At 38.0% G+C, this 12,375-nt stretch overlaps 1 protein-coding gene across 1 annotated transcript; it reads left to right on the forward strand.

The window, feature by feature from the left end:
• Positions 1-217: 217 nt before the first annotated feature.
• cbln4 (cerebellin 4 precursor) lies at positions 218-11,463 on the forward strand. The gene is made up of 4 exons (XM_061259068.1): positions 218-222; positions 634-961; positions 6,196-6,312; positions 7,210-11,463. Exons 1-4 carry the CDS (start codon positions 218-220, stop codon positions 7,405-7,407), a joined length of 648 nt encoding a protein of 215 aa, XP_061115052.1. The 3' UTR covers positions 7,408-11,463.
• Positions 11,464-12,375: the final 912 nt, after the last annotated feature.

Consider the following 12,375-nt stretch of genomic DNA (forward strand, 5'->3'; position numbering starts at 1 on the left):
AATTTCCACAATTATAGTTACTAGAGTACCTTACCAAGACTGTTCCAATCGACATTAGTTAAACTATTCGATTAGTGGTGCGTGGTACTTGGTGAGGAGGTTGCACGCGCCTGTCTATGAAAGATGAGACGGACCAGATAACGGAAGGACGAAATATTTGTTGAAGACTTGTGGTTTGTTTATTGTCATTTTAAAGAAATTTGAATAAGTTGGAATTATGTCGTAAATATTACATTTATATGATTGCAAATGGAACGGCTTTGCTGTAACACCATAGGGAATCGCAGCGATAGAGACTCAGCGTGCAAGTCACCCAGCCATGAATCTAGACACATTGAAGCAGCGCTGCTGCCTGACAGACTGTAACCCCTTCAGCCACTAGCTATCGCATTACAGAGCCCGTGTTCCTCAGCAGTGGGCGATATAATCGGAATATAGTGGGGAGAAAACAGGTAAAACGACTGAAGAACATGGCTGTAGAAAATGTTTTATCACTTATAAAACTCTTTCATCAATAATTAACATTTAACATTCTTAATGTCTAAGAGAGGTCTTTTATTTCTATCAACACTCATGTGCTGTTGATTTCAATAGCATAACAGCACCAGAAGCTCTAAAGCGGACCGACTGAAGACTTGGAACTTGGTACAGCGCGGATCTTTTTCAAAAGATATTGATAATGCGGCTCAACAAGGCAGTGTTTACAATTCTGATTTTAATCGGTTTGACCATATTCACAGAGCTTGTTGCGGCTCAGAATGACACGGAACCCATTGTCCTGGAGGGCAAATGCCTTGTGGTTTGTGACTCTAATCCAGCTTCAGATTCGAAGGGGTCGTCTTCTCCGCTCGGGATTTCAGTGCGTGCTGCAAACTCCAAGGTAGCTTTTTCGGCGGTGAGGAGCAACAACCACGAACCGTCGGAAATGAGCAATAAAACAAGAATCATATATTTCGACCAGGTAAGAAAACTGGACGTTAAGGCAAAGTAAAACGTTGTGACTTGTAGAGTACCTATACTGAAAACGCAATATAGCTGCAGACTTCTCCCTCCCCAAAAGCATCACGATATTTGGAATTTCTAACAATGCTGGTAAAAGTTAGCAACACAATATGAGAAACATTTATAGCCACCCCTGATATTCGCATTCATAAGCGCGCGTGGTTTCAGTTTTCAATCGCACCGTATCAGTGAAATGATAACATTAGTTATCAGTCACGATATGAATATTTAAAGTTCTCTGCAGCGTATAGTTTAGTATAGTTTTTTTCCCCAAGACCACAATGTGATGTAGGCTGTATGCAGGAAAGGCTACACTTCAAATTGTTCATCGCAATTTTGATATGTTTTCGAATTTTGTTCAGTCTAATCTGAAGGTAATCTTACGAATATAAATAAATTAAATAAATTCAAGGAGCTGTTCGCGTCACGTAACCTTTGACAATAGGGCAGAACAGAATCGACGACAATCCATCTGTTATCCTTTTTATATTCAAATGAATGAATACTAAGTTAATTGTTTCTGAGTAGTAACATTTTTCCGCCTGACATCATGCAACAAATCAGCAACAAAATCAATGGCAAAACCAGCCTCGTGTGAATCACCGAGAAACCAGTAAAAAGCCGAATCACTTGCAATCTGGGCTACGTTCGCATATTATGTGGATATTGCATTTTGCGCAGCAATAACCACATTACTATTATGAATAGCTCAGTAGCAAGGGCGAGTGTGCTACAAAACATCGGTAGATGCAACGTTTTGATTACCCAGATTAATTAATAAAAAATAATTTCAACTGAATGCTAAATAATAGGCTACAGATTTAAATTTATTTCATGGACTGTTTTATATTTCAGCTGATACTAATAGTTATTTGTATTAAAAGTAGCCTACATTATTTGTATTAAAACTACTTAATTCGGTTAAAATATTCAAATTTTGCTTTGCGCAACTGTGCTCTCAGGTTTGCACCAAATGCTGCGTGTGAAATTGAGGGTTGTTCCAATACCTAAGCAAGCATAGCTTTGGGCATAATGATAAGATACCCATACACACGTAGGCGCACGCACACACACACACACAAACACACACACACACGCACGCACGCACGCACACACACACACAAGCGCGCACGCACATACACAAACACACACATACAAACACACGCGCGCGCACGCACACACACACACACACACACACACATGCAGCTGAAGTAATGTGCGCCTGCTGGTCTGGGATACTACGCAGACACTCTATATGGCAGCCATATGACGCATCCGAGTTAAGGGATGGGAAGTGTCCCCATCAAGTGTCAGTCAGTGACGTTGCCAGGATACCGCTAGGTAGCGTTTGTGTCCTTTTGAAGTAGACATTTGGCTATCCTTTCTGGTATAGTGCAGCGACCAGGCGCACTGTAAGACGGGAGGTTCTTAATTGGTCCTTTCTCTGCAGCAAAACAATTCTCGAAAAAAAATGATGCGTTTATATAGTGACCAAGACTGTGTTAATAAAACTTGAATTCGGCACTGGATTCCATTAAAGGGTAAGTGTAAATATTAGCTGAAGAAATATAGCAACTTACATGCCTTCCGCAAGTGCTGTACTTCTAATATGTACATTTCCCCTAAACATAGCTTCACACTGCTGCCCCTGCAGCTATGTCTCATCATTATCATTATCATTATCATCATCATCATCATCATCATCATCATCATCATCATCATCATCATCGTCATAATAATAATAATAATAATAATAATAATAATAGTAATAGTACTACTACTACTACTACTACTACTACTACTACTACTACTACTTCTGCTGCTACTACTACTACTACTACTACTAATAATAATAATTATATATATATATGTATATATATATATAAATTATTATTAGGGGAGACCTGGGCACCAACTAATGGGGGGCATGTTGAAGCATGGGAGTTTTATGTAGTTGTACTTTAGCAGGAATGATGCAGACCCTATTTGTTTTCATTTAAGTATTCATTACACTTTTTATGTGTGTTTTTAGCTCCATGAAAGTAATCATTTTTTTTGGCAGTGTTTTTCGATTAATGATGCCACCAAAGGTGTGACAGACACCAAATATAAAGTATGTCACTTAAATCACTGTTAATCACTTTAGATTGTATCGTTTTAACATACAGTATGACACTAGCAAGCAGAAACTGTGAGCCATGCCCTATAACTTGGGCACACTGTAATGCAGTGTGTAAACATGCCCTTATTCTGTCCTATATATGCTACTGCAGGCAACGGGGAGCACTCGCTCTTATCTGTACCTTCAGAGACATTCATCACTTACTAATAGTGAGTGTCATATGTGGTAATATAATTAGACAAGATATAGACCATTTCTACATGGCAAGTATCAAAGATGAAATATGTCAACATTAAGAAATGTTGAATTTACCTGCCTTTGACTTGCACAAGGTTCTTTCCAGCTGTTTTCTGCAATTTTCTGTTGGACAAGGGGCCGACTATGGGGCAAGTAGTAACATTTCACTTCAGGTTGAACTGTAATCGATAAGAATAGCCCAGAACTGCATCAGTAGTCTATAGTCATAGCATGGGTCATAGCAATATAGCATATAGCATATAGTCATAGCAAGTCAAGGGTGACAAATATTTAATGAACTGTGTGTGTACATATATTTAAATGAGTGAAAACATAACATTGCTACATTGTGCCCCTGGGCTCCTGTAATATAATAATAACAATAACAATAACAATAATACTATAATTTGGCTGCATTTAAATGGATATGATGCCCATTTAGTAGGCTATATTGTAGAAATGCATTCATATAAAGAAACTGAAGACACAGTTAAATGTAATGCTTGTTTCTTAACTTGTTTCTAAAGCTTAAAGGTACAATAGGTAATTTCGGACTTCTAATGGTCAATAAAGGAATTGCAGCAAAAAAACACCCTCAAACCACAGCACTGTTTATCCCTCACCCTTCACTGTGAACATGCTGATATTGACCTCTCCCCCTCCCCCACACCATTGGCTGTGGCAATTAGAACCAATTTTCAGCCAATGAACTTCAATTATTGTACAGGTATATATGTTCTGGTACAGTGTTGGTCTGCCAACTGTATATTTTGAAACCCAAATTTAAGGACTATAAACACAGGCAATGGGTGAGTCAACGTGTTAGTGAGCCTTTTTCGATGATAGGAAGAGATTTCCAATGGTCTTATAACAATGTTGTACCTTTTACAGCTAACTGCACTACAGTAGAATTGAATCTGAACCTGGGTAGGGCGGGTACAATTCACAAGTAACAAGATAGAAGATACAAGACTCTCCCACATTTGTCAGTATATTTACTACGGCCACATTTGCAAGTTAATATCTTTTAATTCTTTCCTGAAATGCACACTCTTTACATGTACCACTTTATTATTGTTGTGAACCACTAATGGTGAAATCGGCATTAATACGATATCCAAATGGAGTTATTTCCATTTTAGGCCACCCAGTCCCAACAGCCAACAGTAAAAGTAAAAAATTACATGAATACTAATCAATAGTATACTTGAAGTAAGTAAATAATATTAAACATATGTTTTTCATTTAATCTATTTTATTAAAATACACCAAAATATACTATATACTATTTACTTTTCTAAAAGTGTGCTGTATTTTAAATCATTCGACTTTAAGATATGCTTCAGTATATTTCAAGGAAATACACTTTAATTAATGTACTTATTAACATACTTAAACAAGTATATACTTCAGTGTATCATATATAATATATATATTTCATCAGTACATCTTAAATTATGCTTAGGATACCTCAAGGAAATACACTTAAATGAATTTATTTTAAAAATGTGCTTAAAATGTACATTTGATTTTCATCTTGACTTTATAATATCTGCATTATATGAATATAATAAATAAATGGCTTGGTGGCACAGTGATTACGACTGTTGACTCACGCAAAAGAGGTTCTGGTTTGCATGTTCTCACGGCGTTTGCATCAATTTCTTCTGGGTTCCCTGGTTTCCTCCGCCATCAAAAGACATTTAGGTACAGTATACTCCTCCCATTGCTCTTGACCAAGGCAATGGCCTTGTAGCCTATGTTCTTTTTTTAATACACCAAGGTATACTTAAAATGTATTAGTTTCAGACACCAGAATACTAGATGGATTTGTGTGCCATTCAATTGATATTACAGTATAATTTACAACATATTTAAGTGCATTTTAGTTGAAATCTAAGTCAGATGAAGTACCACTGAATTACATATGGTATATGTTAGTACACCTTAAAGTATATTTAAAGCATATTTCAAGTGTATTAGAAGTTGTGTCTCAGAAATACATACTTAGTGCACTTTCAGTTGATCTAACAATTCACATTTTACTGTGCACTGTTGTAAATCATGGTTATTTCAATTACTGTAACTTTCATGTGAACTTGGACCAGTTTGGCCATTTTCCTCTGACCTCAAACTCTTGAGACTGTTGTGTATGAATATCCCATGAGATCAGCAGTTTCTGAGATACTCAAACCACCCTCTCTGGCACCAACAATCATTCCACAGTCAAAGTCATTTAGATCACATTTCTTCCCCATTCTGATGTTTTGTCTCAACAACTGAACGTCTTGACCATGTCTGCATGCTTCCATCCTTGAGTTCCTGCCACGATTGGCTAATTGGTTATTTGTATTAATGAACTGCTGTACAGGTCTACCTAATAAAGTGGTGTATAGTTATGTTATGGGATGATGCTGGGTATGTGTCATGTGTATTCTTTTTAGATTGCTTTTTAGAAATGCTTCTTTAGCTTCAACTCAACATCTTTAATTTTATATGAACAAAACCCAAAGTTATAAATAAATTTTTGTACTTCTGCACTGCTTTCTCATATCTACAGTAAGGAAACACCATTTGCTTCAACTAATGCAGGATTGATGATGTTAAAGTGCACTGTCTCACTGAAAGCAAATAAATGTCGAATGTTTGGTGAAATGTAGCTTTGATGACACTATCACAGCACATTTTGGAATCGTTCTGCAGCCCCAAGCTCCCTTACAATCATTTCATGTGTACTTGTCTTTCATCAAAGGCATCTCTGTCTCAGTGTACCTCTTCACCAGCTGCTGAGATAGTTTTTCACTCTCAACATGCACTTTCATCTTTCTTTCCAGGTTCTTGTTAACATAGGCAACTATTTCACCTTGGAATCAGTGTTTTTGTCACCACGCAAAGGAATATATAGCTTCAACTTCCATGTTATCAAAGTGTACCAGAGCCAGACCATACAGGTAAGTTGCCATTTCTGCACATACCTAATAATGACTTGCATGCTTTACTTAGAGAACAAATGGCCGGTCAAATTTGTGCAGTATTCTTGTCATTCAATCTTTATATCAACACCAATCAACATTTTTGGCTGTACGCTGTAGTCCAGCTCATTAGAATATGAAATAATGAATATGAAAAGTGCAGACTGTCACCTTTAAATTGAGGGTATTTACATTCATATTGGGTGATCCGTGTAGGAATTACATCACTTTTTATACATAGTCCCCCCATTTTAGGGGACCAAAAGTAATTTGACAGTTGGCTTCTCAGCTGTTTCTGATTAGTCAAGAAAGCAATTCAACACACCTGACTAAATCAGAAAGAGCTGAGAAGCCAACTGTCCAATGACTTTTATCCTCTAAAATGGAGGGACTTTGTATAAAAAGGTATGTAATTCCTACATGGATTGCCCACTATAGATGAAAATAGCCTCAAATTAAAGCTGGCAGTCTGCACCTTATCCTCATATTCATTGCTTTATTTAAAATCCAATGTGCTGGTGTAAAGACCAAAACAGAAATTGTACCACTGTCCAAATGCTGCACTGTACCTATACACAGCACAGGTGCTGTAGCAACTACCCCAACCCTCAGGAAAAAAATAAGCCCAGCAGTCAGAACATATGCATGCTAATATGCTTAGCTACAGTACTATACATGATGAATAGGTAGCACACCACAGTTTAGAATATGTGTCAAATTAACTCTGCCGTCGGTGCATGCTGTTTCAACTCACTTTCATGGAGGAACAACCATTTGCCGCATAAATTACAGCTATGCTCCTGGTTGTCTGCCACTCTTTTCATGCAGTGCCTGCCTGTGTTTAATTTATGTATTTATGTGGTTTTTGTCGCCCAGGTTAATCTGATGCTGAACGGGAAGCCAGTCATTTCAGCATTTGCGGGCGACAAAGACGTGACGCGTGAGGCTGCCACCAATGGGGTGTTACTCTACCTGGACAAAGAGGACAAGGTATATCTAAAACTGGAGAAGGGCAACCTTGTGGGAGGATGGCAATACTCAACATTCTCCGGCTTTCTCGTTTTCCCTCTGTAAAAAAAAGGATAAGAGAAAAAAAAAAGAAAAAAGAAAAAAAAACGAAACAAGGGAAATGTATCATCAATTAACTTACAGCGGTTCAGCTGTCATAATCGTGCAACTGAGAACATCTGCATCATGTGGATTTATCCCAGTGGATGACTTTGTATTTCTTTCAGTTCTTTGTGACTTTGGATAATGAAATGCTGCAGGAGAGCAAAGGATGATGGGAAAGCTGTGACTTAAAACGTGCTCCTTCCTGCAGCGCGAGGGCCAAAATTGGTTGCCTGTGCCATGTGCTTATTCCATTCATTTCTATATGCTTTCACATCAGAAAGCCTAAGGGGTGTGGGAGGTGTTGATGAAGGCATTGGGCCTTTCGCTATTGCAATACGTGTTCCTGTCTACAATTCCCAAGAATTGTTTTTAGCATTATTAGTTTCAGTTTTTAGCTTCTAAGAGCTGCTTTGAAAAATATTTTAAAGGAACCACATCTCTGGTGTTACTTTCTCTGTAAAGGACTCTCGTTGGTATTGGTGTTGCCCCTCATTTAACGCTGTGGGTTTGTGCCATCCATTAAATAAATGATTCCTACCTTACAACAAACAGTCTTTATGTTGGGATAGACAATGTATAATTCAGCTTTGATTGCTAACATAGTTTAGGGGGTCGTTTCTAAGGTAACAGTATGTGTCTGTAGAGTGGACAGGAGCTCGAAAGCCTGGTAAAGCGGAGGCGCAAGCTTTTGTCTTGTCCGTTGTTTGTCGGGTGGAGCTACTTCACAGACGTTGCCATGGGAGGCCGCCTCGGGTGCCCTGGACCAGATTGAGCTTGCCGTGGCAACATCCTATTTCTTGGTGCGGTCTTTCAGAAGGTCGCAGGGATTCAGTCAGAAGCCATTAAGCTGCCAAGTCAAGGACGTCCATTTGTGCTGAAGGCTACATGTTCATAGTCTGTTCGGGCTCTACTCTCAAACAAGCAAGGACGCTTTGTGTAATTTCTCTGGAAGCCCAGTCGTCTCCAGCTTTGCCTCTGTTTTTCTCACATTGTTCATACTGTTTTGTTCTATAATTGAAGTAGGTATTTATGAGTTTATCATAATGGTCTGATACTTTTCCTACTCCCCCAAGTGTGCCTCTGTGTGGAGATTTGCATACTGAATTAATTTTATTAATCTCCTTCGTTTTATTTGTAGTCTGTTTATGTCAGCTAGCCCTTGGCATTAGCAATTAAGGGCGTCGACAGAAAAATAACTTGACAAAGGCGGGAGATTCCTCTGTGATAATTGCTAGGTTACCACAAACACATCCTTCAATATCTGGATGTTGTAATTGTGAGCGCTGCTGGAGGCTGTGCTTTTATGGTTTTTACAGATTTAATATTTCTTAGCTGGGAGTGTGACAAGAATCTGAGAAAGCACAGAGAACGGAGCAGTCCTTTGGACATCAAGGCAGCAATATTGTTTAAAGGAAAGGGAAGCTTTCATTCCATAAGCACCGCGTTGGATTATTTATAAAATGTTGTCTTTGCTCAGTGGATGTAAGGGGAAATGCCGATAATGGTAGTATTGCTTTCTGAAAGCTTTTCCATGAAAACTCTGCCATTTGCTGAAAGCCTTTTCAAATACCATTCAAACAGTTTCAAATACCGTTCACATGAAATCCAGACATTTTAAAACAAGCCAGCCAGGTCTTTGTTTGCTGTCACTCTTAAAACAAGGATCCAAACTTCATAGAATATGTTTCCTAGAAAGGTCGGTTCATACTTCAGGATGCAGCGACTGTTCGCAGAGATTCCCAGTGCAGTAAACCGCGTTTGGCCTAGACTACGTGGCCATGCTAACAAAAGAAGAATGACAGTTTCAACACACTCGCTGAGTGCAGAATGTTTGATTATACCAGAAATTAAAAGTTTGACAGTCCATTGTGGAAGGCTCAATGGTGCAATCAGGGGGCAGGGTTCAGTTTTGTGTTTTTCGAGCCAGACTAAAGTGGCCCTCTATGACACCTTCCACACCACTAAGCAATTTTTTGCAAGATTAAAAAAAGCTATTTCACTATTGTTAATGCTTACTTGTACCCCTCCTATACCTGGATAGAGCTTATTTCAGTAGGTTCTTATGCCAGCTTACAAACCGCATTATTATGTTAAGTGCTGCGTTCTGCTGTGAAAGCACAATGCACCAATCGCAGCTACATGAACAAACTGCCGTGTGACCTGCTGTGGTTAGAAACAGTTTGGCAGAAATGGTTCTCAATTGTTCCCTTCTCGGTCTATCAAAAATGTCATATTTCAAAAAACCTGAACTCGCAACTACTGCATGCAGTATGAGTGCAATGTAACATTTTCTGGAAAAAAAATGGATTCATGAAATAAGTCACAGTTCAGTCAGATTATCCAAACATTTGCCTTGTTTTCATTATTTGTATGCACTTAAGGAAAATTATTGCATTTGCTGCAACAATTTGTGTTTTTTATAACACTGATCTGTTAAACATCTGGTTTGTATGTTTATGGGGACAGACTGTATTGGATGGTCATGAACTCATTTTTTCACACAGGTACATATTGGTATAAGCTGAGTGACCATTCCTTAGTTTCAATCATGTGACTTTGATCTCCCATTTGTACCTTTTACGGAATGGATGTATGTGAATATGGTTATATTCCAAATGTATTTCAGACAATATATAATATATAAAGAGGAATATAAAAAGTATAGTTTTGGATATACATGCATATGATTCTACTCTAAACCCCCACTTTGGATTTGGGAACAGCCTTATGAAGTTAAAAGCATGTACTACTTTGAGATGTTAAGAGTTTGTATTAGAGGGTTTTTGGTTAGGCATGTGTGTATTCATGTTTGACGTAATGTTTTTTCGTTAGACTATCAATCAGATGTTGTTTTAAGGACGTATAGATTCCTACCTATCCTTTTTATCTCAAAATGATGGATGCGATTCCCATGGAATGTTACTTTTGTGATACATTTAGCCGTTAATGAAACCCCCGGCCTCACATCTTTCACACAGACGTGATGCAGACAGGCTCTGTGTGAAATTTTGCTGAAGGAAAATTGGTCTGAAGAGTTGAAACTGCTATGTGCTGCAGGACGCTGGCAAGTGCACCCCATTAACTGTGGAGAGACAGTCATCAAGTCTGCATGGAAATCTGACATCAAAACAATTCATTGTTTATTCCTCTATTCATGTTTTTAAATTAAGCTTCCTAAAGACTCACAAGTGCTTCATAAGATATCATCCTTACAGTGCAATTGCTTGTAATTCCATCAGTAAAACATGGAAGCTCCCCCCTCCCCCCCAGGAGACAGCAGCTAGAGTTGCAAATGCTTTGAAATGTCTCCTTTTTGATGAAGAATAAAGGTGTTGTGATTGATTGGAATTGGAATTAACTCACAGAGAAAAGCAACCTGACAGACACAAAGACATAAAAATAGTGTTTTGATTTATAAAATGGCAGTTGGACGGCACACTGATATCAATATCCTGTATTCCTTGGTTTAGCCTGTAAAAAAAACAAAAAACGAATAATGAAAACAATAGTTTTCTTTCTGTAGATTCCCTAATTTATATATTTATTTATTTATTAACTTTTTTGTAACCTCAAAAGCTATGTACTTACTAAATTTGTGCCCAAAGGCTGAACCTGGTTCTGACACCTGGTTTCTTTTCGTCCTCACATTGGGAAGTGTTGAAGGAGCGATCATTACAGCATTGCCGCTTTGGACACCGCTACCGCTACATGCTACGTCTGCTCAGTCCGCTGATCTTGAAAGGATAAGTGGAAGCAAATGTATCGGAACAGTTGATATACTCCTAAATTTCCTGCGTGAAGAGGAATCTGTGCTGTTTTGAATGCCGTCAATTTTAAAGGATCAACACAGGCACTTGGAATGAATTGCGTGGACGGATTGAAGCGTTTAAATTTCCAAGAGTCTTTAATGGGCTACGCTGTATTTCTGCCTTTCCGTTTTACTTTGCTGTCAGTTTTCATTTCTGTTACTTCCCCTCTCTGTGCTCTCAGATTAAACTTGAAACATCTGTGATGAAACATGCTGTCTGATACATACTTTTAATCTCGAGAACCGTTTTCATTCTCCGCCTCTGACATACCGGGAAACCGTTAAACGTAAGACCCTGCCTGCACCCTCCAGGCGGTTTGGGTTTTATACTGGCTTCATGGTTGTGTTTAGGCTAAGACAAAATGACTGTCATTGGATGAAGTGACAAGAGCGTGTGAGAAAAAGCGATATTGACCATGACCTGATATTCACCTCTTTTGGTTGCTTGGAAAAAATGGATACCTCAACAACAAATATTGGGTTCAATGACTTATTTTTGATATCCAGCCAAGTTTTTCGCATAAATATGAGATTACATATCAGTCAATATTTTTCCTTAGATTTATTGTGCAATTAAACCCGAGAGTTTGTTTTGTCATTTTAAACAAGGTTAGTGATCACCGAGTCAATGAAAATGTTTTTTCATGCACTTAATAAAAGACTAATGTTGTTTGACTTAAGGCCAAAATCAGAGATAAGGACAAATATTGATTCAATCTAGGCCTCAAAGGTTAATGACTAATGTTGAGTTGTCTAAGAGTGATTCAATCTCATTGTGGCTCATCATTTAGTAAAAATATGTTAATGTTAAGGTTATCCAGGCTGTTACTGTAGTTTTACCTGTTACTGTCTACAGTTATCAGATTTTAAAAATGAATTGGTTAAAATGAAATATCTGTCTCTCACGTTCATTAAATTATTCTCGAAATGCACCACTTGGATAATCTGTACAACACCCTCCGTAATGTTTGGGACAAAGACATTTTTTGATTTAGCCCTCTACTCCACAATTGTAGATTTATAATCGAACTATTTACACGTGGTTAATGTGTAGATTTTCACTTATTTATGTTTTTATATATTTTTGTTATTTCTCAGTAGAAACACATATACCCCAAAAA

This window comes from Conger conger, chromosome 10 (assembly GCF_963514075.1).
Source record: "Conger conger chromosome 10, fConCon1.1, whole genome shotgun sequence".
In the NCBI taxonomy this organism is placed as follows: Eukaryota; Metazoa; Chordata; class Actinopteri; order Anguilliformes; family Congridae; genus Conger; species Conger conger.

Excerpts from the sequence above, each read along its gene's own strand:
- cbln4 (XM_061259068.1), top strand. Across the intron at positions 962-6,195 it reads GAATCATATATTTCGACCAG|GTTCTTGTTAACATAGGCAA; the intron begins GTAAGAAAACTG and ends CTTTCTTTCCAG. Across the intron at positions 6,313-7,209 it reads ACCAGAGCCAGACCATACAG|GTTAATCTGATGCTGAACGG; the intron begins GTAAGTTGCCAT and ends TTTGTCGCCCAG.